This window comes from Amblyomma mixtum, chromosome 10 (genome assembly GCF_055824585.1).
Source record: "Amblyomma mixtum isolate Tamu chromosome 10, ASM5582458v1, whole genome shotgun sequence".
NCBI lineage: Eukaryota > Metazoa > Arthropoda > Arachnida > Ixodida > Ixodidae > Amblyomma > Amblyomma mixtum.
The window spans coordinates 88,177,543-88,203,097 of NC_143021.1; the positions used below are offsets into that span (position 1 = coordinate 88,177,543).

A 25,555-nucleotide genomic window follows, 5' to 3' on the forward strand; every position below is an offset into this window, starting at 1 on the left:
GGTGACATTCCAAATAATCAAGAATAGCGACATCATCAGCTCTGCTAAAATCTCTGAAGCTTATCACTTTAACGGTTTTATCGGTCTTATCACCAGTGATTTTCCCGCAAAAGCATATTAATTTGTGGTCGGAGATCCCGCGCTCTACGTGAACAGTGCCATTACTGAACGATTCGCTCACAAACAACAGGTCCAAGATCGCTGATCCCCGTGTACAGTCATTCACAATCTGTTCAAGATTGAGCGAGAACATCATATCTAAAATGAAATCATTAGACGAAGAGAGGCCATAATTCAAGTCACTCCAGTTAACAGACCGCAAATTAAAGTCACCGGTAATAATTATATTGTTACCACGAAATTTCAGCAAATAATCGTATAGCGTGCTCAAAAACGAATCATCCGTGTCCGGCGCACGATAAACTGCACAAAGAACAAACGTGTTCCCCCAAATAGAAACCTTCAAACACAAACTTTCATGGTCTTCTAACTGGTCGATTTCAAAGACATCAATACTGTTTTTTAGAATGATCGCTACTCCCCCACCACGGGAAGCCCTATCTCTTCTTTGCATTTTATATCCTGGTGGTATAATCTCATCATCTCTAATCATATCGTGCAACCAGGTTTCAGTTAGCACGCAGATGTGCGGATCATACAGCAGTAACACGTGTTCAAGTTCATTCACCTTATTAACTATACTTCTAGCATTCAGAGAAATCATACGGAGCTGGTGTGACTTTCGTTGCTAGCTTTGGGAAAGCGCAGTGCACAAATCAGGAACCAAACGGCGAGAGCCTGTCTTTTCATCCCACGTGTAAACTTTGCCATCAATTCGCAGCTTACCGTGTTTCAGTGACACCTTTTTCCCGGCTGCCTTATCTGCTCTAGCACTTTCCCACAGCTGCTTGCGTTTGCGCTGCGTGTCAGCGGTGTAACCATTCCGCAAACTTATTCCAGTTCCTTTCAGCTTCCTGGCATTTCGCAAAACTTCTTGTTTCTCTGCATAGTTGTGAAAACTTAAAATAACCGGCCTTGCCAACAAACCCTTTCCTAGTCTTTGAATTTTTGCAATAGAAGAAGAGGTCACTCCCAATCTATGCTTGAAAACATCGTTGACTATTGCAATTCAAGTTCAGATTCATTTTCGAGCTCTGAAATCTCAAAAACATTAAGGTTAGATTTCCGATCACGGTCTTCAAAATTGGGAAATATTACGTGCTGGTTCCTCAGGATATCTTTAACATTAGCTGTGAAAGCGTTTAGTTGCTCCGTCCCCGCCCCATTTGATTTCAACTCATTGATGCTTACTTCAAGGTTAATCAGACGCCTACCAAAACCAGACACGATTTCTTCAGTGCGTTCAAGGCATGCTTTGATGTCTGCAATGTCAGCCCTAATGGCCTGTTGTCCATCAATAATTCTGAGATAAGTTTCCTCCAGTGGGGGACCAGGGTTTTCCTCGATATCCCCACACAACACCAGCATACAGGAACAGAAACAGTTGTAGGCAATATTCAAACACATGCGTGGGCACGGGAGGACTACAAGCAATCTATCGTCACTACGTAAGGAAGAGCAATAACTAACCTGCGCCACAAAGAAAAGACGCATGGTGAACGTTCGCCGCCGTGCGTCCTCTCCGCGCCCACTGACGATGTTTGTTGTCGATGCAGTCTTTATAGGCGTCGATCCTGATGACGTCTGCCATCCTGATGACGTATTCCAGCTTTGATTATGAATAGTAACTGTGTCGTCGCTGAAAAGGGAATGGTTCCCAGCTTGCGTCCCGCTGAAGCCTGCCAAGGGTGTGGTAGGCGTGATGTGAAACAACGCTGATGCATTGCCCGAAAGCAGCAAAGCCTGCGCCACAAAGAAAAGACGCATGGTGAACGTTCGCCGCCGTGCGTCCTCTCCGCGCCCACCGGCCTTGCCAACGAACCCTTTCCTAGTCTTTGAATTTTTGAATACCTTGGCTATTAGCGTCCACCCTCCCGAAATGTCCTGGCCGGATTTACCACATCGCTATTTTCGTCCGCATGTTGGTGTGCATTCTGACAGGCTATGCAGGTTTTTAAATGTGATAGCCTAACACCAGCTTTATTATAATTTAGTATTTTTATTTTTATTTATTATCATTATGATTTTACGATTATTTTTCGTTTTATGATTTGAGCCACTCATTTTCAAGTGTTCTACTAACAGTGGCGTTTTAGTGCGAAACCACTACTAGGTCGGTTAGTTCGGAGGAGCATCGCGCAAGCTGGAGCCAAAGGGAGGCAGGTGGTGAAGTTCGGAGGAGCGTAGCGCCATCACTAGCATATGGGAGAAGATAGCAAGATTGAGCACCTGCTTTCGCACGTCTACTCGATTACACTATGTTAAATGCCTACCATTTTCTCTAAAACAGTCATGTCCTTCGAAACCTGAATATACACGTTCGGTCGTGAAGCAAAAGTTACATTCGGCATAACAGCAAGAAAGGAGGTAAAATGGGGAGAAAGCAACGAATGTAAGCAGCTTTGTGGCTTTTCCTCTGACACATGAGCTGATCCACACATGCTGTCGAGTCACCACATGGGCGCTTGAATAACAAAGTAGCAGCGTTTTCCGTCAAAGCAAACGCAAACATGTTGTGATAGGAGGCTGATCAATTGTTATGGCTCCAGGGACCATAATCAGGGTGGCTGCTTTGAGCGTCCCCAAGAAGAGGCGCTGGCAAGGTCAATCTCAGCACCCGCTCACGCCTAGAAAATCCCGGGAGACCGCTCTCGACACACCGTGGAAGAAACCCGTGGCCCTTGCTGCATCTTGTTGGCAGCTTCAACGCGGATACATTTTTTCTGCGCTCAGCATCTACACAGACCTAGAATTCTTCTTGAGGCAGTTGCCCTTCTTCCTAGCAGTGGAAGCTCTTCCAAGAGATGCTTTAGGAGCTAAATAGTCGTCACCTTGCGTATCGAGTGAAATAATTGGTTATGTCATGGTTGGCCGCAATATACATTGGCTTTTTGCTACCCTGGACTGTGTTCAGGCTTCTAGCTATCGCGTCTTGCAGCAGTCGTGTCTTGCTCTCTTCCACCTGACGCCAAGAACGAGAGAGTTTGTTTGCTTTACGTGTGTCTCTCACTGCCGACAGTGCTCAGGTGCTGTCGTGCTCAGGCACATAAAACAGAGATGATGCGGAGCGGCGCATGTGGGCATGACATTGAGCCGAGCATTGTAGGGTGTGCTGAACGTGAACAGCATGATCTACACGCCACTTCAGAGGCACAGACGAAGTTTTTACATCGCTTCTAATTCATAAATAATTTACAACGACGAAGACTTGTGGTCGCGCCGTGGCTTGAACCTGAAGGACAGAAGGAAAAAATACTGAGTTACTCTGACGCATTTGCAGTGAAATTGGGCGATGCATTGTTCAGAACATTCAAGAACCTATCTTTGCCCGGCACGGCTTGATTTCCAATTCTAGTTCACAGATTGAAATGTCTAACCTTAAATGCGCAGTGCTCTTACGATCACGAAGCACAAATTCTTAGTATTTTTACAGACGATCACAAAATCCTAAAGTGATTAACATCCAAATTCTCGTATTAAAACAATAAAAAAAATTAAATTGCTAGTCTGTGATCTGCGGTATAAACTCTTCGACTAAACATTTGCGTGTAGCTCTCTATGCAGCTCAAGTCGGAGGCATATTATTGCGCACTTGAGCAACAGTGAAGCTACTCTAATTCACCAGGACGCGCATTTGTGTCACATGACGTCCGACAAAACTGGTTGCATACAATATTTTCGTCAAGCCATCGAATTCACAAAGGGCTTTAACAATACAGACTTCTACATTAGTTGGTGTGTATTTATGATAGCGGCAGAAAAGCGAGAAAACTGGAAGCACGTTAAAAAATATTGAGAGGACAATCATGAAAACTAACGAGGAAAAGTGGCGAAAGCAGCTGGAGTTACCCTAGATGATTGCTTTGATGCCTTTACTGATTTACTCGAAGCGTCACAGATGCGACAGAAGTTTCCTTGAGTGAAGGTGGGCGAACGTGGGTGGCGCCTCTGGAAGATGGAGGTGGGGCAGGGGGGGAGGGGAGGGGCCGAGGGTGTCAGCATTCTATCTAGGGAGGTGAGACGGAGAAGTGGGTGGTGCAACTGGTGGGCAACAGGCTTTCGTACTGGATTTAGTATCCGACTTCCGGTGGTAGATGCCGCTAATGGAGGGTGAAGGCGGGCAAGGAAGCAGAGGCAGCTTGATTGAGGTGCCGCAGTGAAAGGAAGATAACATTCGCACATTGTTATCTTCCTCTTTATTTCTTCTTTCAACCAGTTTGAGCAGCTTTACTGCGAAAGCAGTACGAGTGTAACAACGCGGAAATCCGGCATCTGTTTTTTATGTCCGTCTGTAGCATCGGACAGTGAAGACCCCACCCGACAGAAGTACCGCTCACCAGCCATGATCCCACCCCACCCGCCCAAGTAAGCGGATGCATACGCTTCATTTCCTATCCACTCTACCCCTTGCCACTTTTACGTTCCAGATGCGCCAACCACCTCCCACTCATCCATATACATTCTCCAGAATCGCTTCCCACCAAGAATCAACTTATCTCCATCCTTCACTAGGCCTCCACAACCTACAAGCCAATGGAGCAGCGGAACAAAAAAAAGCGCCAGCTAAATCGCATTCCTAAACAGAGTGGGAAAGCCAGCTTAAATCTAGGAGGACCATCCACTAGCCACCTTCCCAACCAAACCTCTAGGAAGGGGGCTGCATGCACCCCCACTTTCCACTTAGACCCCGTCCCCCGTACCTCACCTCCCATTCCTGAGGCGCCACCCATCTCAGCCTACCTTCACCGTCCGAGAAAAATATGCAGCTTGTGTGAAGCCGCAGCTAAGAATAAAAGTTTCTAATTCATCTTGGAGGGTAAATCAAACTGGTACTTCAGCTGTCTTGAATCAGGTTTCATTCTCCTCACTTCTCTTCACTTTAATACCTTAAACACCCTCGTAAGAGGGTATTACATAAGGGGTGGGGCACACAGAAATGAAAAACAGAATAAGTAACAGATAAGTTGTAATTTATACAAATATGAGATTTTTACTGAGCAAGTACACGCGTGATTCTTTCGAGGAACAAAGATTGGCATGTGATAGAAGCAAGTTATCGGGGAAGGCCTCTTGTATTGACAATTTTTTGCACTTTTTAAGCTATACACACTCATACTCCTCTTGTTCCGTGATGTGTTTGAATAGACCTGTCGGAGGCACTGCTAGCACTTCAACACCATTGGGTTTTTTGTAAAAACATTACTTCGCTTGAGCTGCTTCTGTTGACGTTGCTAAAAAAACTAACTTGTGCACTTTTAGGACCTCCAGTTCCTCAACTGAAGCTCATTGAGTTCAGGGCTACATAAATAGCTCATCACAGTGCCGTTAGTTAACGGCAAACACAAATTTCTAGAAGAACAACCGGCAATTTTGCGTCAGTTAGCGTTGTGATTTAAAGTTGGTTGGTTGGTTTATGGGGTTTAACGTCCCAAAGCGACTAAGGCTATGAGAGACGCCGTAGTGAAGGGCTCCGGAAATTTCGACCACCTGGGGTTCTTTAACGTGCACTGACATCGCACAGTACACGGTCCTCTAGAATTTCTCCTCCAAAGAAATTCCAGCCGCCGCGGCCGCTATCGAACCCGCGTCTTTTGGGTCAGCAGCCGAGCACCTTAACCACTGAGCCACCGCGGCGGCCGTGTGATTTAAAGTGTAATACCTTAACATCAGTAGCGGCTCTAAGAAGCATATAACTACTAAATAGCCATAGAGCGCACCACGTGACCTGTTTCATGACAGGAGTGTTAATATATTAATATAATCTTGTGCCATCACCTGTGCCGTCCATTAAGCGACCTGCTCAAAAATCTAGGAGTCGTAGATGCGGGCAACCGCCAACAGCAGCAGCCACTACGTGGGTGCACCTGGCAGCCCCTTTGGCGTGTCCCGTCCCCGCGGAAGTTGCGCGGCGGGGTTGTCCGCAACAGGGACGGAAGCCATGCGAGCAGCCCGCCGACCAGAGGAGGGTGCGGGCACCCGATGGCCGCCGTGGATGGCGCCCCTGCTGCTACACGAGGCGGACGTGGAGGAACTGCGGCTTTGATGCGAGAAAAAAAAACTATTCATTACTACTCATGCAGAAAAAAAAAATTCAACACAAGGATGCCAGACACTCCTAACCACGGCACGGAAATGGACGAGCGCCGCAACGCAACCGTTTGTCGCGTCAAATTCACACAATATGCGTTCAGTGCCTGCGCTGCTTGAACAGGTAGCCGTTATTCAAGCAGTGACTAACTTTAACGGTCACTGCTATCATCACCGTCTCTACCTTATCCGACTTATCGAAACAGGGCCATCCTGCGCTTTGCAATTGCTGGTAGGCGCTATCGTCGCAAATTCTCCAGCAACGACTTTATGCGGCCACTGACAACATCGTCCTCTCTTTATACTGACTCTGTTTCGCTATCAAACCACCGGTCATGAATGCTGCGGTTTGTGAATGCTGTAGATTACATGCCTTGCCGAAGTCCATTTACACTTGTTAATTCAACCTAAATAACTCGAACTCGCGTTTGTTCTATACGATTCCCATTGCTCTATATGTTTTCTGATTATCTCATTTACCTTCGCAGGACTCGGAGCCTTGAGTTATTTCAGTGTAACACTGTGACGCAATGTGACACAAAGGCATCTGAAAATCAGGTGTTTATGTACAAAGGAGGGCAGCTACACAACACAAATGTTGCGCCTTTGCCATCAAGGACCCTGGAAGGAAAAACACCCGTCTGAGATATTTGGTGCCCAAAGGCGCGATCTTCCAGGACCTGCGAGCACAGTGGCGCCCAATATCGTAAATTAAACGCAATTTCAAACATTCTCAGGGGCAAAGGTTTTTTTTTTCTTTGCGGCCATCGGGTGCCCGTACCCTTCCCTGGTAGGTGGGCTGCTCGCATGGCTTCCGTCCCTGTTGCGGACAACCCCGCCGCGCAACTTCAGCGGGGACGGGACACGCCAAAGGTTCTGCCAGGTGCACCCACGTAGTGGCTGCTGCTGTTGGCGGTTGCCCGCGTCTACGACTTCTAGATTTTTGAGCAGGTCGCTTAATGGACCAGACAGGTGATGGCACAAGATTATATTAATATATTAACAGTCCTGTCATGAAACAGGTCACGTGGTGCGCTCTATGGCTATTTAGTAGTTATCTGCTTCTTAGAGCCGCTACTGATGTTAAGGTATTACACTTTAATTCACAGCGCTAACTGACGCAAAATTGCCGGTTGTTCTTTAGAAATTTGTGTTTCCGTTAACTAACGGCGCTGTGATGAGCTATTTATATAGCCCTGAACTGAAGCAGCTTCAGTTGAGGAACGGAAGGTCCTAAAAGTGCACAAGTTAGTTTCTTTAGCAACGTGAACAGAAGCAGCTCAAGCGAAGTAATGTTTTTACAAAATACCCAATGGTGTTGAAGTGCTAGCAGTGCCTCCGACAGGTCTATTCAAACACATCACGGAACAAGAGGAGTATGAGAGTGTACAGCTTAAAAAGTGCAAAAAATTGTCAATACAAGAGGCCTTTCCCGATAACTTGCTTCTATCACATGCCAATCTTTGTTCCTCGAAAGAATCACGCGTGTACTTGCTCAGTGAAAATCTCATATTTGTATAAATTACAACTTATCTGTTACTTATTCTGTTTTTCATTTCTGTGTGCCCCACCCCTTATGTAATACCCTCTTACGAGGGTGTTTAAGGTATTAAAGTGAAGAGAAGTGAGGAGAAAGAAACCTGATGCAAGACAGCTGAAATACCAGTTTGATTTACCCTCCAAGATGAATTAGAAACTTTTATTCTTAGCCGCGGCTTCACACAAGCTGCATATTTTTTTCGGACGGTGAAGGTAGGCTGAGATGGGTGGCGCCTCAGGAATGGGAGGTGAGGTACGGGGGACGGGGTCTAAGTGGAAAGTGGGGGTGCATGCAGCCCCCTTCCTAGAGGTTTGGTTGGGAAGGTGGCTAGTGGATGGTCCTCCTAGATTTAAGCTGGCTTTCCCACTCTGTTTAGGAATGCGATTTAGCTGGCGCTTTTTTTTTTGTTCCGCTGCTCTATTGGCTTGGAGGTTGTGGAGGCCTAGTGAAGGATGGAGATAAGTTGATTCTTGGTGGGAAGCGATTCTGGAGAATGTATTTGAATGAGTGGGAGGTGGTTGGCGCATCTGGAACGTAAAAGTGGCAAGGGGTAGAGTGGATAGGAAATCAACGGCATGCATCCGCTTACTTGGGCGGGTGTTGTGGGATCATGGCTGGTGAGCGGTACTTCTGTCGGGTGGGGTCTTCACTGTCCGATGCTACAGACGGACATAAAAAACAGATGCCGGATTTCCGCGTTGTTACACTCGTACCGCTTTCGCAGTAAATCTGCTCAAACTGGTCGAAAGAAGAAATAAAAAGGAAGATAACAATGTGCGAATGTGATCTTCCTTTCACTGCGGCACCTCAATCAAGCTGCCTCTGCTTCCTTGCCCGCCTTCACCCTCCATTAGCGGCATCTAGCACCGGAAGTCGGATACTAAATCCAGTACGAAAGCCTGTTGCCCACCAGTTGCACCACCCACTTCTCCGTCTCACCTCCCTAGATAGAATGCTGACACCCTCGGCCCCTCCCCTCCCCCCCTGCCCCACCTCCATCTTCCAGAGGCGCCACCCACGTTCGCCCACCTTCACTCAAGGAAACTTCTGTCGCATCTGTGGCGCTTCGATTAAATCAGTAAAGGCATCAAAGCAATCGTCTAGGGTAACTCCAGCTGCTTTCGCCACTTTTCCTCGTTAGGTTTCATGATTGTCCTCTCAATATGTTTTCTCGTGCTTCCAGTTTTCTCGCTTTTCTGCCGCTATCATAAATACACACCAACTAATCTAGAAGTCTGTATTGTTAAAGCCCTTTGTGAATTCGATGGCTTGACGAAAATATTGTATGCAACCAGTTTTGTCGGACGTCATGTGACACAAATGCGCGTCCTGGTGAATTAGACTAGCTTCACTGTTGCTCAAGTGCGCAATAATATGCCTCCGACTTGAGCTGCATAGAGAGCTACACGCAAATGTTTACTCGAAGAGTTTATACCGCAGATAACAAACGAGCAATTTAATTTTTTTATGTTTTAATACGAGAATGTGGATGTTAATCACTTTAGGATTTTGTGATCGTCTGTAAAAATTCTAAGAATTTGTGCTTCGTGATCGTAAGAGCACTGCGCATTTAAGGTTAGACATTTCAATCTGTGAACTAGAATTGGAAATCATGCCGTGCCGGGCAAAGATAGGTTCTTGAATGTTCTGAACAATGCATCGCCTAATTTCACTGGAAATGCGTCAGAGTAACTCAGTATTTTTTCCTTCTGTCCTTCAGGTTCAAGCCACGGCGCGACCACAAGTCTTCGTCGTTGTAAATAATTTATGAATTAGAAGCGATGTAAAAACTTCGTCTGTGCCTCTGAAGTGGCGCGTAGATCATGCTGTTCACGTTCAGCACACCCTACAATGCTCGGCTCAATGCCATGCCCACATGCGCCGCTCCGCATCATCTCTGTTTTATGTGCCTGAGCACGACAGCACCTGAGCACTGTCGGCTGTGAGAGACACACGTAAAGCAAACAAACTCTCTCGTTCTTGGCGTCGGGTGGAAGAGAGCAAGACACGACTGCTGCAAGACGCGATAGCTAGAAGCCTGAACACAGTCCAGGGTAGCAAAAAGCCAATGTACAGGGTCTGTTCTGAAACTAGTAGGACTGGTTTTTTCGTGGGCGAACGCGCGGACGAGAGGTGGTCTGCGCGGGCAGGATCGTTGAAGGGGGATATTGGGAACGCTGGGGAAAATCGGCAGTCGGCTCTCGGCCGTTGAAGAGAGGAGGTCGCTTGTACTGTGAACCCCTGTTGAAACGTCTCGTCACGCAGAATCATAGAGCGTTTATACTGGATCAGAGATACGCGATCAAATTTTGTGTAAATCTTAGTAAAACGGGCAAAGAGACTCACGACATGATTAAGGAGGCCTACGGTGAAACTGGCATGGGTAGATGAGATGTTTTCTGAGTGGCACAAGCTGTTGCGAGAAGGTGAGGAAAGAGTGGAAGACGACGACCGCTCCGGACGCCCTTCGAACAGCAAGACCAACAAAAATGTGTAGCGAGGGAAACATTTACTTAACAGTGATTGTAGAATGAGTATCAAAATGATTGCTGATGACTTGAGCATTCCTCAAACCCAAGTTTTTGAGATCGTGACAGAAAACTTATCCATGAGGAAAGCGTGCGCTAAGTTGGTGCCGGGAGTATTGTCAGAGGAGGAAAAGGCCAACCGGTAGGATCTTCTTCATCATCTGAATGAGGACCCCGATTTTTTTCCCAGCACAAGGCGGCAACGCTCCCTCAGCCCCCCTACAGCCTCGACTTGGCCCAGCCAGACTTTTTTCTATTCCCGAGAATAAAATCGACGCTCGAGGGGAAACATCATGGATCGGTAGAGGTGGTTCAACAGGCCGTGACGAGGGAGCTAAACAGCATTCCGGACCAGGAGTTCCTAGAGGCGTACGAAAACTGTAAAACTCATTGGCAGCAGCGAGTAGGTGCGGAAGGGTGCTACCTTGAAAAATTGTAATCGTTTGTAGTATTCTTTTGAATAAATTTTGTTTAAAAAAATCAGTCCTCCTACTTTCAGAACAGACCATGTATATTGCGGCCAACCATGACAAAACCAATTATTTCACTCGATACGCAAGGTGGCGACCATTTAGTTCCTAAATCAGCTCTGAGAAGAGCTTTGACTGCTAGGAAGAAGGGCAACTGCCTCAAGAAGAATTCTAGGTCTGTGTAGATGCTGAGCGCAAAAAAAAGGTATCCGCGTTGAAGCTGTCAACAAGATGCAGCAAGGGCCACGGGCTTCTTCCACGGTGTATCGAGAGCGGTCTCCCGGGAATTTCTAGGCGTGAGCGGGTGCCGAGATTGACCTTGCCAGCGCCTGTTCTTGGGGACACTCAAAGCAGCCACCCTGATTATGGTCCCTGGAGCCATAATAATTGATCAGCCTCCTATCACAACATGTTTGCGTTAGCTTTGACGGAAAACGCTGCTACTTTGTTATTCAAGCGCCCATGTGGTGACTCGACAGCATGTGTGGATGCTCATGTGTCAGAGGAAAAGCCACAAAGCTGCTTACATTCGTTGCTTTCTCCCCATTTTACCTCCTTTCTTGCTGTTATCCAGAATGTAACTTTTGCTTCACGCGATGTGGTAAATAGCGATGTGGTAAATCCGGCCAGGAAATTTCAGGAGGGTGTACGCTAATAGCCAAGGTATAGAGCACGGAATTCCTGAGTGCTTTGGCAATTAGCTCTAAGACGCTTCATGCCTTTACATGGTTCTCCTTGTGCAATGCTCGAGGGAGGACCGGTGCTGAAGAACAGTGCCGCTGAAATTAAAAGCAACCAAGCGGTGATTTTACACGATTTACTCGGAGGTTAGATGCTTATTATTTATTTATTTATTTCTTGTACACCTCAAATGCCCCTGAATAGGGGTATTACATAAGGGGAAACAATACACAAAATGAATGGGAAATGAATGACATGCGGTTTAAAACAGAACATTTTCAATGGCTTTTTTAAAATGGACGGGGCTGGTGTGGAGTGCGGCATCGACAGGCAGGCCATTCCAGTTTACTGCGGTCTGGGAAAAGAAGGAATGAAGGTGCGCAGTGCTGCGTGCGCGGGGGGGGGGGGGGGGGGGGGGATAAACGGCTTTGCTGTGACTGGTGCAAGGAGACACGTGATGAGTTCGTTTTAGATCTGTCAGTGATAAGTCATTAAACTTGTGGAAAAGGATGAGTCGGCAGATTTTGCGTCGCAGCTCGAGGTCAGGCAGGTTAGCTTTTGACTTCATGGCAGTCACACTAGAATGATAAGGGTAGTCTGAATGGATGAATCTAGCTGCGCGGTTCTGCACTGATTTAAGTGCTTTAGTTAGATAAGAAATTTGAGGGTCCCAAACTGCACATGCATATTCCAGCTTGGGACGAACCAACGTTATGTAGGCGAGAGTTTTAATAGACGAGGAAGCTACTGGCAAATTACGTCGTAAGTAAGACAGGACACGATTAGCTTCATTACTAATGGCAGTGATATAGGTGGACCAAGAAAGATCATGCGATAGGTTAATTCCAGGTACTTAAATATCGATGTCGGAGAAATAACGGAACCGCAAAGTACGTAGCAAGGAGCTGGGCAAGTGCGTCGCCGATGAAAACAAATTCATTAAGTTTTTTTCACATTCAGGGACATTAACCATGTTTTGCACCAAGTTTCTATGTGTGAAAGGTAAGTTTGGAGCGCATGAGCATCCGCGTGATTTTTAATAGTATGGTAAATAATGTAATCGTCGGCAAATAGGCAAATGGAAGATGAGATGTTTGAAACGATATAATTTATATATATTAGAAAGAGTAGGGGACCAAAGACAGTACCCTGAGGCACACCAGAAAATACGGGAGACCTTGAAGAGGCGGTATTGTTAACATACACAAACTGCTGTCGGTTAGTTAAGAAATCACATATCCATTCATATATGTGCATATCAAGGTTAAGACACGAAAATTTTAAAAATTGCCGTTTGTGAGGAACCTTGTCAAAAGCCTTTTCAAACTCTAAAATTATGGCATCAACGGAATGTTATTATCGAGGCTAGAATTAAGATCATCAATGAATAAGGCTAGCTGAGTGTGACAAGAGCGACCCTTACGAAACCCATGTTGGTTGGGATGAAAGAAATTATTATAGAAAGTTTACGACATGCGAGTGAATTACATGTTCCATTAGTTTAGAACAAACGCAAGTGAGAGATATAGGACGATAATTACTGGGTGACGGTGAAGGGCCTTTTTTCGGGACTGGAGTGACCTTGCCTACCTTCCAATCCTGTGGAACAGTGCTTCAATAAAGGGGCTGTTGGAAGATATCGTAAAATCAGTGAGGAGAAAATTGGGCATAGGTAAAAACCAGATGTATGCGCTAAAAGACAAACAGGGCAATGTCTTCAGCAATATGGGTAAGATAGTTGAATTAGCCGAAGAGTTCTACACAAATCTATACAGTAGCGAATCTAATCACCAAGTTACTGAGGGAGGCAGTCGAGCACAGCAATGGGACACCCCGCCAGTAACGAAGGAGGAAGTAAAGAAAGCCTTAGGAGCGATGCAAAGAGGGAAAGCAGCTGGTGAGGATCAGGTAACAGCATATTTGTTGAAGGACGGAGGCGAGATTTTGCTACAAAAACTAGCCACCCTGTATACGCAATGCCTTGTGACCTCGATAGTATCAGAAGCTTGGAAGAACGCTAACATTATCTTAATTCATAAGAAAGGAGACGTCAAGGACTTGAAGAATTACAGACCGATCAGCTTATTGTCCGTTGCCTACAAGGTATTTACTAAGGTAATCGCTAATAGAGTCAGGACAACCTTGGATTTCATTCAACCAAACCCTCTATATAGCCTTCATTGATTACGACAAAGCATTTGACACAGTGCGAACCTCAGCTGTCATGCAGGCATTGCGAAATCAGGGTGTGGAAGATTGTTATGTGAAAATATTGGAAGATATTTATAACGATTGCACAGCTACTATAGTTCTCCATAAAGTTCCACTACGGAAAGGTGTCAGGCAGGGAGACACGATCTCGCCAATGCTCTTCACTGCCTGCTTACAGGAGGTATTCCGGAGGCTGGAATGGGAACAGTTGTGGATAAGAGTTAATGGAGAATACCTGAGTAATTTGCGATTCGCTGATGACATTGCCTTGCTAAGCCACTCAGGACAAGAAACGCAAAGCATGATCAATCAGTTAGACAGGGAGAGCAGAAGGGTGGGGCTAATAATTAACATGCTGAAAACCAAAGTAATGTTCAACAGCCTAGCAAGGGAACAGCAGTTCGCTATTGGTAGCGGGGTGCTGGAAATAGTAAGAGAATATGTCTACTTAGGGCAGGTAGTGACCGGAGATCCGGATCATGAGAGGGAAATAACTAGAAGAATAAGAATGGGGTGGAGCGCATATGGCAGGTTCTCTCAGATCATGAATGATAGCTTACCAATATCCCTGAAGAGAAAAGTATACAACAGCTGTATCCTACCGGTACTCACCAATGGGGCAGAAACGTGGAGGCTAACAAAGAGGGTTCAGCTTAAGTTAAGAACAACGCAGCGAGCTATGGAAAGGAAAATGATAGGTGTAACGTTAAGAGATCGGAAGAGGGCGGAGTGGGTGAGAGAACAAACGCGGGTAAATGGCATCTTAGTTGAAATCAAGTGGAAGAAATGGGCTTGGACAGGGCATGTAATGCGAAGGCAGGATAACCGCTGGTCCTTAAGGGTAACGGATGGGATTCCAAGAGAAAGTAAACATAGCAGGGGACGGCAGAAAGTTAGGTGGACGGATGAGATTAAGAAGTTTGCGGGGATACCGTGGCGGCAACTGACAAAGGACAAGGTTAATTGGAGACACGTGGGAGAGGCCTTTGCCCTGCATTGGGTGTAGTCAGGCTGATGATGATGATGATGATGATAGAAGATATGAGATAAAATGACACTTGAGATGTGCTTGGTATTAACTAATGTTTTGGCATTAATTCCATCCACACCAGGAGAAGAAGTAAGTTTGAGTGATTCAATAAGTTTCAGGATTCCGCGAGGTTCAAATATTAGGTCAGGCATTAAAGGGTGATCAAAACACGGAAAAACTGGCCAGGTGGTATCGGGTTCACGCGTAAACACAGAGCAGAATGTTGAATTCAAAACTCGGGCAGCGTCCTGGTCTGGTACAGTGGTTCCATCATGGTTAAGCAGAGTCAAGGGCTTGGAATAAGTGGTGTTAATAAGTTTCCAGAATTTTTTTCGGTTATTACGTAGCATTGAAGGCAGGGTAGATGAATAAAATGATCGCTTTCTTTCTTGTGCCAAGGAATCAAATGTTTTTTCGGCATCGTAATACTTGTTCCAAGCTCCTGTATTACAAGCCCCTTTCGCACGGCGGAATAATCGTTTTTTTCTCTTATACAGACGGCTCAGAGTCTTACCAAACCATGGGAATTGCATTTTCTCGGCTACTGTAACAGTAGGTACATGCGCATGGATAAGAGCTTGCATTTTGTTTCTAAAAAGTTTCGAGTTGGTGTCAACGGAGCGCTGGTGGAAGTCGGAGGCAGTGGGCGTGGGAGTGACGCAACAATGAGACTGAAAAACGCGCTCTGCTTCTACCTTTTCCAGTTCGCAACTTTCCTGGGTGCGTGCGCAAGCTCACCGCAGTGTCAAAGCCAAGTTGGTTCGACACAACTTCTAGACAAACCAGAAGGAATTTTCAAGCTCTCTGATGCCCCGTGGAACGCCACCATGGTGCAAGTTTTCATGGCTCACCGTGAACTACCAGCCGCACCGACATCGACAACTGCCACCGCCCTGCATATAAACGCTTGCCGCCCTTCAACTGACTTCAGTGGGCGTGGGAGTGACGCAACAATGAGACTGAAAAACGCGCTCTGCTTCTACCTTTTCCAGTTCGCAACTTTCCTGGGTGCGTGCGCAAGCTCACCGCAGTGTCAAAGCCAAGTTGGTTCGACACAACTTCTAGACAAACCAGAAGGAATTTTCAAGCTCTCTGATGCCCCGTGGAACGCCACCATGGTGCAAGTTTTCATGGCTCACCGTGAACTACCAGCCGCACCGACATCGACAACTGCCACCGCCCTGCATATAAACGCTTGCCGCCCTTCAACTGACTTCAGTGGGCGTGGGAGTGACGCAACAATGAGACTGAAAAACGCGCTCTGCTTCTACCTTTTCCAGGTGAGCTATGGGCTTTCAAAACGTTCTGATGATGTTTTTCTTGTTGTCCTCCCATGCCCACAAGTTCTTATGCAGAATGCTTATGAATGTCTCTTTGTGTTAAGATTGTTGCTTTCGGGTGACGTTGAATTGAATCCTGGGCCGAAAAGAGGTGATGGCAACAATGACCAATTGCAAGGCCCGGCACATGAAGATGATTACGCTTCAATTGTTAATATCCTGCGCGACTTGCAAGTCCGTTCAACTAAAATTGAGCAAGGCCAGTCCCAAATCCTTGACTCTATGAATAGCATCAAATCTAATCAGCAGGAGCTGAATGAAACAGTTGCCAACATTTCGACTCGGCTCAGTTCAGTTGAATCCAAATTGTCAAGCTTCGATTCCTGTCGGGATGACATATCCTCATTGACAGTTACTACCGACGCCCTAAAACAAGAAAATGAAGCATTGAAAGCCAGATTGAATGCTCTTGAGGATAGATCCCGGAGGGACAATCTGGTGTTTTTCGGTATTCCAGATGTGGCAGGTGAAACATGGAAGGAATCCGAAGATAAAATTAGGAATGTGCTTCTTCAGGAATCGTTGTTAGATACTGCTACCAGTGATATCTCCCGAGCACATCGGATTGGTATAGCTAAGCCAGATAAAACTAGGCCAATTGTTGTTAAATTTACAAACTATAAATCAAAGGAGAAAGTGCTTAGCTTTAAATCAAAGTTGAAAGAGTCCGACGTTGTAGTCTCTGAAGACTTCTGCCCAGCCACTTTACACGCTAGGAAAAAACTAATCGAATTTGCTAAGCAAACCGCGCCAGGAAAATTGTTTAAGCTTCGCTACAACAAGCTTCTCTTGAACAACAAATGTTACGTGTACTGTCCAGTCACCAGTAGTGTCAGAGAACAAAGTAACACACATGCTTCGGCTGCACAGATCGCAAACTCTCGTACTGATTCTACTGATTCTACTGATTCTTCATAGCTAACAGATAAATCGCACAAACGACCACAAGGGCCTAATAACGTCACTGTCCTTTTCACGAACATACGCAGTGCGATTAGAAATCGCGATGAACTGTCCTCCGCTACTGACACTACTTGCGCTGATATCGTTATCTTAACAGAAACGTGGCTAAGTGATTCCGTTCGAAACGAAGAAATCTTTTGCACTAAAAAACGCTTTTCGGTATTTCGCTGTGATCGTTCTTTTCGGCGAGGGGGTGGGGTACTGATTGCTGTTTCTGAAGACTTGAAATGCTTGCCGTTCGATGTTGCCACTCCGCTCGAATTCACTTGTGTTCAAATCACAGTTGGTCTTCAAAAGCTAGTATTTTGTGCTTGTTATCGACCGCCGTCGAGTCCTTCCGGGTTTTGCGAAGATCTTCACGACACCCTAAACATTATTACCACTACATTTCCCAATCTTCCTATTCTTTTATTTGGCGATTTTAACTTTCCTGATATTAACTGGACATGCACCACGTTTAGCCCAAGAGCCAGTACTTCAGAATCATCAAATTTTATATCGGTCTGCTCCGACTTTTGTTTAACACAGGTAATTACTCAGCCAACAAGACTGACAGATTCCACATCCAATACATTGGACCTATTGCTAACAAATGCGCCACATTTAGTTTCCAACATTAATTACTTGCCAGGAATAAGTGACCATTCTCTACTTGCAGTCGAATTGAACTTACCGTCATTCAAAATGCGAAGTAAAAAGAAAGTTATATACAATTACGGCAAGGCTAATTTCTCAGCTATAAATGAGGCCCTTGAGCATTTTCTCGACAGTTTTCTAACAAACTTCGATCAACGTTCAGTCGACATTAATTGGTGTTTGTTTAGGGATAAACTGCATGAACTTATAGATTTACACATCCCACAGATAAACATCACAACGAACCTTCATTCTCCGTGGTATAACCGGCAATTAAAACGTATCGATAATAGGAAGAGACGAATCTTTAGGAAAGCGAAGTCCTCCGGTAAACCGGAGCTTTGGTCGAAGCTAAAAGAAATTAGCAAAAGCTACAAAATAACATTGAAGGAAACGAAAGAGAACTTTTTTAATGTGATATTGCCTTCAATGTTGACTAGCAATCCCAAAAAATTCTGGAGCATCATAAATAAGCAAGACCAATCAGACATTTCACTTCACGACTCCCAATCAAATCCTGTTCCAGCTACTAATTGTGCTAATATTCTAAATGCAACTTTTGGTAAAGCCTTTTCATGCACTTCTAATGCAACTTTCCCTGATTATGAATATCACATTGAGTTTCCAATGGATCCGATAAGGTTTGATTCTTTTGGTATCATTAATATCATTGACAACCTAAAACTGAGTTCATCTTGTGGCCCTGACAATATTAACACTAAAATATTGAAGAACACTAAAGTTTACACCGCTATCATATTATCTAAAATATTCGAACAGTCGATTGAGCTCGGCAGGTTACCAGAAGACTGGAAGATAGCTAAGGTGGTTCCACTCCACAAATCTGGTGACAAGCACTCATCAGCTAACTACCGCCCAATATCGTTAACCAGCATTTGCTGCAAAATCATGGAGCATGTCATATATTCTCACTTGGTAAAGTTTCTTGAAAACAACTCATTTTTCACCCCTATGCAACATGGCTTTCGTAAATTTTTTTCTTGCGAAACACAGCTTCTCACTTTAACTAATGACATTCAATGTTTTCTTGACCGCGGTTGTGAAGTCGACTGTATCTTTCTAGATTTTTGTAAAGCATTCGACAAAGTATCCCATAGCTTGCTTCTTTATAAACTCAGCAAACTGAATATTGACCCTAACGTACTAGCGTGGATTAAATCCTTTCTAACGAACCGATCACAATTCGTGCACGCTAACAATCACAACTCTTCGTTAATTGCAGTAACATCTGGTGTGCCGCAGGGATCGGTGCTCGGTCCCTTACTTTTTCTTGTTTATATTAACGATCTACCTTCCAACCTTTTCTGTTCTATGAAACTTTTTGCTGATGACTGTGCTGTTTACCATGTGATTAAGAATTCTAACGACGTTGAATTGCTACAAACTGACCTGGACGCAGTCTTTATCTGGTGCTCTAAATGGCGAATGACCCTTAATGAAACTAAATGCAAAGTGATGCGCTTCTCACGTCGTAAAATGGCTAATACTCCAGTCTATTCTATTAACAATACATCTTTAGCACCAGTTACATCGTTTAAATATCTTGGTGTGTATCTAACCCCAAACCTCACTTGGAATGATCATGTCAGCCACATTGTCGCCAACGCTAATCGCATGCTGGGATACATAAAAAGAAATTTTTCTCTCGCTTCTTCTTCTGTCAAACTAACACTCTATAAATCTTTGGTGCGTTCTAAGGTAGAATATGCTTCTTCAATTTGGGACCCGCAAACTAAAACATTGATAACAGCTCTTGAAGCTGTACAAAATCGAGCAGCCCGTTTTATTTTTTCAGACTATAATCGTTCACATAGCGTGACACTCATGAAAAATGCATTGTCATTACCACCCCTTGAGACGCGCAGAAAAGTGTCACGACTGAGCCTTTTCTTTAAAATTTTTCACACGAATGAATACCTAAAAAGAGCACTGTTCACTCCACCTACATACATTTCATCACGCGTTGATCATCCGCAGAAGGTCGGCATCCCACTCTGCCGCACTACTGCTTGCTTGGCATCTTTCATTCCCAGGACGTCATCGGAGTGGAACCACCTACCTGCAGCCTTACTTACTACTAACAACATTGAAGAATTTAAAAAACGGTTGCGGGATCATTTTGTCGTAGATTAGATAAAATGGTCATTTTATTTATTTTCACGTTGCTATCCTGTATACAGCGATTTCGCCAATTTTAAACATGCATTTTCCTTATTTATGCCGCTTACTGTTGCTAACTGTGTTGTCATTGCTTTGTATTATAGCTTGTGTTATGAGTATTTCTAAATGACCTTATGCCTTAACACTACTTTGTATACTTTTGTTTCTCAAACCTAAAGTTTTTTCGCGTTTCATACTTTTTTGCAATATTGTTTACTTGTATTCTCTAAAAATCGAAATCTTGTGTAATGATGCTGCTAAATACGCGCGTTAGCTATTGTTTTAAATAACCCGTTGTGTATATATTCTGTACGTATTTGTAAACTGCTCACTGCCTTCTCTAATGCCCTCCAAGGGCCATGAAGGAACCTGAAATAAATAAATAAATAAATAAATAGATTAGTAACCAGTTACAAAACTCACAGTGTGCTTCAATAATTTTTCTGTAATAGGCTTTATCGTACAAGGCAATTTTCTTCTCAATTTTATCGGAATGTGGAACGTGGCATTCATAAGTTGCATGAATCGTTACATGAGAAGCTGAGAAGCATGAGAAGCATGAGAAGCTGCGAAACCGACAAGAAGTTATTTGGGTGTGACGTGAGGATGATGTCGGGAATGTTAGCTGATGTATGCGTTTGCCTGGTTGCGAAGTGAACCATTTGCAATAAACCAAATGTGAGACATGAATTTACGAAATTACTTTCAGAACTCTGTTTCGCTGTTGTTAGCGTCTTATCCGTCCAGGTTATAGCGGGGAAGTTGAAATCTCCAACAATTATTATCGGGGCATGGGGGCGTAACCTAGTTAAATCCTCGAGTGCGTTATGAAAATGCTCATTGAAGGAACTGTCAGTATCTGACGGTCGGTAAAATGCTGCTGTAGTTGTGGTTGGGAAAGTGGCGGAAAAGGAGATAAAAACAGCCTCAAGTGGACAGGAGGTGTCAAGGCTAGTGCACTGTAGGTTGCTATGTGCGGCGATAAGGACACCGCCACCACATTTACCTGAACGATCACGCCGGAATACATCAAAGTTAGTTAAGGGAGAAAGTAATTCTGAATTGCAAACTGAAGAGTTTAACCATGTTTCAGTTAATACACTATTACTATCGGTGGTGGCAATGAGACTGATAAGAGAATCACGCTTTGGGATGACGCTTCTAATATTGACGTATACAACTGAAAGACAACTAGGTTTTAATTGAAATATTGTTTCATACTGAAAAGATATTAGACATCTAAAGCAATTTTTTGTTTCGTAACCGGAAATTTCAACATCCGCACAGTCCCTGCTAAGATTTAGCTGGGAAATGAAAATGCATGAATAAAAAAGGAACTAAAATAATTCACTGCACAAAACGAATGCCCAGAAGGAAAGCCCGAAGCCAAAGAATCCGTACTGCGCCATGGTTATGCTGCACCGATGTCGCACAGCAGGAGTCACAGGCGCTCCGAATCCGGCGCATAGATACCTCCTCCTCCCGAGTGACATCACAGGGAGAGGGTACGGACAAAGAGGAATTAGAGCGCGTGTTCGCTGGTGCAAAGACTATTTCTCGGAAAGAAGGGACAGGAACGGATCTGGGGGAATTAAGATGGGAAGGTGGCGGGATGTCTGATGTGTCAAGGTGTGTCATTGCATCCACGTGAATATTATGCGCATCTTGGGCATGGCCAAGAATCAAGTGTATACGCACAAGACAGGGGTATTTTGTGCAAAGTTGGTGAATGGATTGTGTAAATTGGAATGAGCACCGGACAGCCATCAGCTGCTTAAGGGCGGAAAGCGAGTCGGTGTAAATGTGAATAATATCGAAAGTTGGTACGAGTGGAAGGGAGGCAATGGCATTGTGTATCGCTTGAAGCTCGAAGGCAAGGGGGGAGGAAATATCCGCGCTATATGTAGCGCGGGAAGTAAAATGAGGATGGGAGGGACCGTAAACACCGGTAAATCCCTGTAGTGCTGTGTGTCATGCATGGGTGTATATTATGCACCCTGAAGGCAGATGCGCGCTGATATCGGCGTCGAAGCTGAGTAGCGATTGTCTGTGAGTTGACAGTATGACCATGGAGGAAGATTCTGTAAACGATGAAGCTGAAGCGACATCTTGCGTGCTCTGTTTGCCTCACGCTCGGACGACAGCTATAAAAGTTACTTTAAATAATGTGAGGGCGAGGACGGAGCCCTGGGGTACACCGCGGTAGGAGGTAAAGGGACCAAAAGGCTTCCCATGGACACATACACTGAAGGTTGTGTTTGTTAAAAATGGGTGAATTGAAAGGAGAAACCGACGTAGGAGACCGAAATATTCAAAGGTGCCAAGAATTGCCGAGGGAAGGACGTTGTCATAGGCCTTTGTGATGTGAGTAGCGATCGCCGTTCGAACAAGGTGACTATGGGGAGAATGGTTAAGTACGTCCGTAGCCAAAACAGCAAGACCGTCTTCAGTTCCAATTTGAGGGAGGAACCCAGTTTGAGATTCCGGATAACAATCATTCCATTGCAGCCACCATGACAAGCGAGCGGCTAGAATGTGTTCTTAAAGCTTGCAGATAGTAGACGTAAGTGAAATAGGGCGGAGGGCCAAAAAAGAAGCCGGCGGCTAACCTGATTTGGGCATTGGGACAATGATAGAATGTTTCCACTCTGCAGGAATAACTCCAGAATGCCACACCTCATTGAATGTACCAAGGAGGGACTGTAGAGCAGGTCCTTCCAAATTGCGAAAGAACGAGTTGGGAGCAGTGCTAGTTTTGAGGCGACCTATGGAGGCCAGCAATTCTGTCATGATAAAATCTGTAGTAACCTCATCGGGGGCCTAGCAATCGATAATATGGGCGAAAGGGTAGGAAGTCAGTCATGATGTGTGAAAAACTGAGGGGCTGCTTGCTGTGAAAATGAATCTTAATCAACATTCATAGCCATGCGAATGCTTTCGGCATAACCAGCTACTTGAGAAGTGCGTTCCATGGCGTGAAATACCCGCCAAAGATGTCTGCTACCCTGTTTAAAGGAGAGGCGGGCACACCATGCAGCCCAGCGTTGCTGCTACGTCGCTTTGAGTAGCGCCGCGCACGTACAGTATCCCGATGAAGGGCTGGAGAAGCTGAAGGGTCATCGGAATTACGAGAGGCATAATGATCCATCCGGCAAGGAAGAGGCCAGAGATTAAGAAGGGGCATGTCCGGGTTCGCATCATCTTCATTGACAGTAGATGGGAATGTGAGTGGACAGAGCAGCTGAGAGTGTGGACAGAACAGTACATGGGCTCAATGTACGACCGATTATCTGCGCTTACGCAATCCCATGATGTAAAGCGTATGCTACGGCGTATTTTCCGGAGACGCGAAGTTGTGATGGAGGTAAAAATAGAGCTCTCATCACTGCCCCAAGTATCTCGTTAAGCAGACCAACGAGGGTTGCCGGGGCCCAACCACCAAGACAAATCAGGCGAATGCGGACCACCCCATGGCCGCGTTGAAGTTCGCGGTTGAATTACTAGTTGAAATGAATGGTCTAGAAAGGTGCCATGAATGTGAGCACCCCGACAGGAATAGAAAGGGTAGCCCCACGAAGTGTGAGCATCGTTGAAATGTTCGCCAACTAAAATTGGGGCCCCCGAGTAGTTATTACGAAGGAAATGAATCCAACCTAGGTTGGGATATACTGTTCCCGGACAGCCATAGAAAGATGTGCAGGTTTTACAAGAAGGCCAACGACCTCCTGGAGAGTGTTGCACCACCGTGAAAGATCGATCGGTGTACGGTGTATAGAACGATGAACATAAATTGCAGATTTACCGGTATGGAGGGAGGAAACGATGCAGCGACGATCTGGGATGGAAAGAGAATGGTACGCGCAGAAACCAGAGAGGCGAGGAAGGGAATTGTGCTCTTGAAGAAGGAAGGCCCACGCCTTGAGTTTTCCGCCACGCAGGCGGGTGTTCACTTGCGATGACTTATTAGCAAAGGAACCGCAGTTCCATTGCACCACAAGAGACGGTGCACTAGCCATGCCGAGGCCGAAGAGCTTCAACGATCAGGGTGGTCGACTGCTTCATGAGCGCCGTTGTTTTGTCCACTGCAAGGACGTGCTCATTTGATCTGAACAGGGCGCGCAGGGAAAAATCTGAAGAGGAAGAATGGGTTCATTTTGTGGAAATTGCACTACAATACTTATATATATCCTGTAAAGTTCGACTATATTTCTCCAAATTAGTACGATCCGCATTGAGCCTTGTACGGTGAAGTTGCTGACTTATACCATATGATATGGGCATGCCAGAAAATCCCAGCTACACAAAGAATCAGTAACCCAACAACTGATGACTTGAAGTTGTGCGTTCCAGCTCACACTCTGAAGGAGAGCTTCCGCTAGTGAACCGGGCAACAGCGGCGGCAAAAGACATTGGACTTCTGGAATAAGGGCGCAACCAACCATTTTATGCATTAAACGTTTTTCTCTCTCCCTATGCACTGCGGAGAAACATGAACACTGAGCGCCCACGTTCAAGGACATTCCTTGTCGATATTCATCGCGGCAAACATATAGGAAACTGGTTGCGCGGGCTTATGAAGCTTCTGCTTTTGATGTTCAGCGTCGTCTGCAACGCATAAAAGCACCAAATTTGCGTTTCCGTGTTCCATATTTAAGCCCGAATTAATAAAAGCCATACTTTCTCGGGCAGTTTTAAAGTGTTGTCTGTGTGTGAGCTCGCACCAAAATGGATGTTTTTCTTTGTGGCGGCGCGCGGAGAATAAGAGGAAGCAAGGGAGGAAAAAGAAACTCACCGCCTTTCGTTTTCCTCAAGAAGAGGTGCTCTGCGATAGCTCATTGATCCGTCGACGGAGACGCGCTGCCGGCAGGCGCCATCGGAACGCCATCAGAACGCTCCCGAAAAGCACCCGAGAAGTGGCGATCTTTGTCTGTGCCAGCCGCACATCAAGCACGGAGTCCTGCTGTTCCCTCTCCTCCCCGTTGGTGCTGCTCTGCCACGGACTGCCTCTGCGTCTTCTGGCCGTCTTCAAATTTTGGTGAGGCCGTTCCGCGAGTGGGGGATTTGGCCAGGTCTTTCCCCCTTTCGATGTAGGTTCGAAGGATTTGTAGGTTTTCCGCCATGGCTATGTCTTCCCCGGGCTCAGGTCCGGTAACCTGGTTCGCCAGTTTACCGGCTGAAAATCTGCCGTTACCATCTTTTAGTCAAAACGGTGTAAAGCTAATCCCTGTGGCGCTGGTCCCTGTAGGAGATGGAGTAATTAAAATAAAAAACTCTCGATTGATCCAGGAGCAGCTGAAGGCAGCTACCAGCCACTATCTTGAGATTTCGGAGGTGCGACCATTTGGCAAGAGAGGAATTCTATGCAAATCGGCTCACTTGGATTGCGTTGCTGATTTGCTGCAGTGCACCTCTTTCGCCTCACTACCGGTGAAGGTATTCATTCCAGAGCAGCTAGCCTGCGTAAAAGGAATTATACGCGGTGTGGATCCTTCCGCTACACCAGGGGAAATTCTTGCAGACTTTCATGACGCCGGTGTTGGCATCCTTTCAGTTTACCGCTGCAGCAGAGAGGCTGGAGGCTCTCGAACACCAACGGAGTCGGTTATTGCCACATTCGCAGGGTACTCTTGTCCGTCCGAGATCAAAGTTTGGCCTATTGTGTACCGTGTAGACCCACTGCAGCCCCGTCCTTTACAATGTAAGAATTGCTGGCGGTTCGGTCACAGTGCCAAATCTTGCAAGTCCGCAACGCGCTGTCGCGTTTGTGG

General features: G+C 45.6%; 1 protein-coding gene across 1 annotated transcript in view; it reads left to right on the forward strand.

Moving 5' to 3' along the window:
* Positions 1 to 25,555, forward strand: part of LOC149326388 (uncharacterized) — a 49,167-nt gene that overhangs the window by 10,490 nt on the left and 13,122 nt on the right. The window contains exon 2 of the mRNA XM_089564559.1: positions 16,926 to 18,158. Coding sequence (XP_089420685.1) covers positions 16,926 to 18,158 — 1,233 coding nt within the window. The remainder of the gene's footprint in view (positions 1 to 16,925; positions 18,159 to 25,555) is intronic.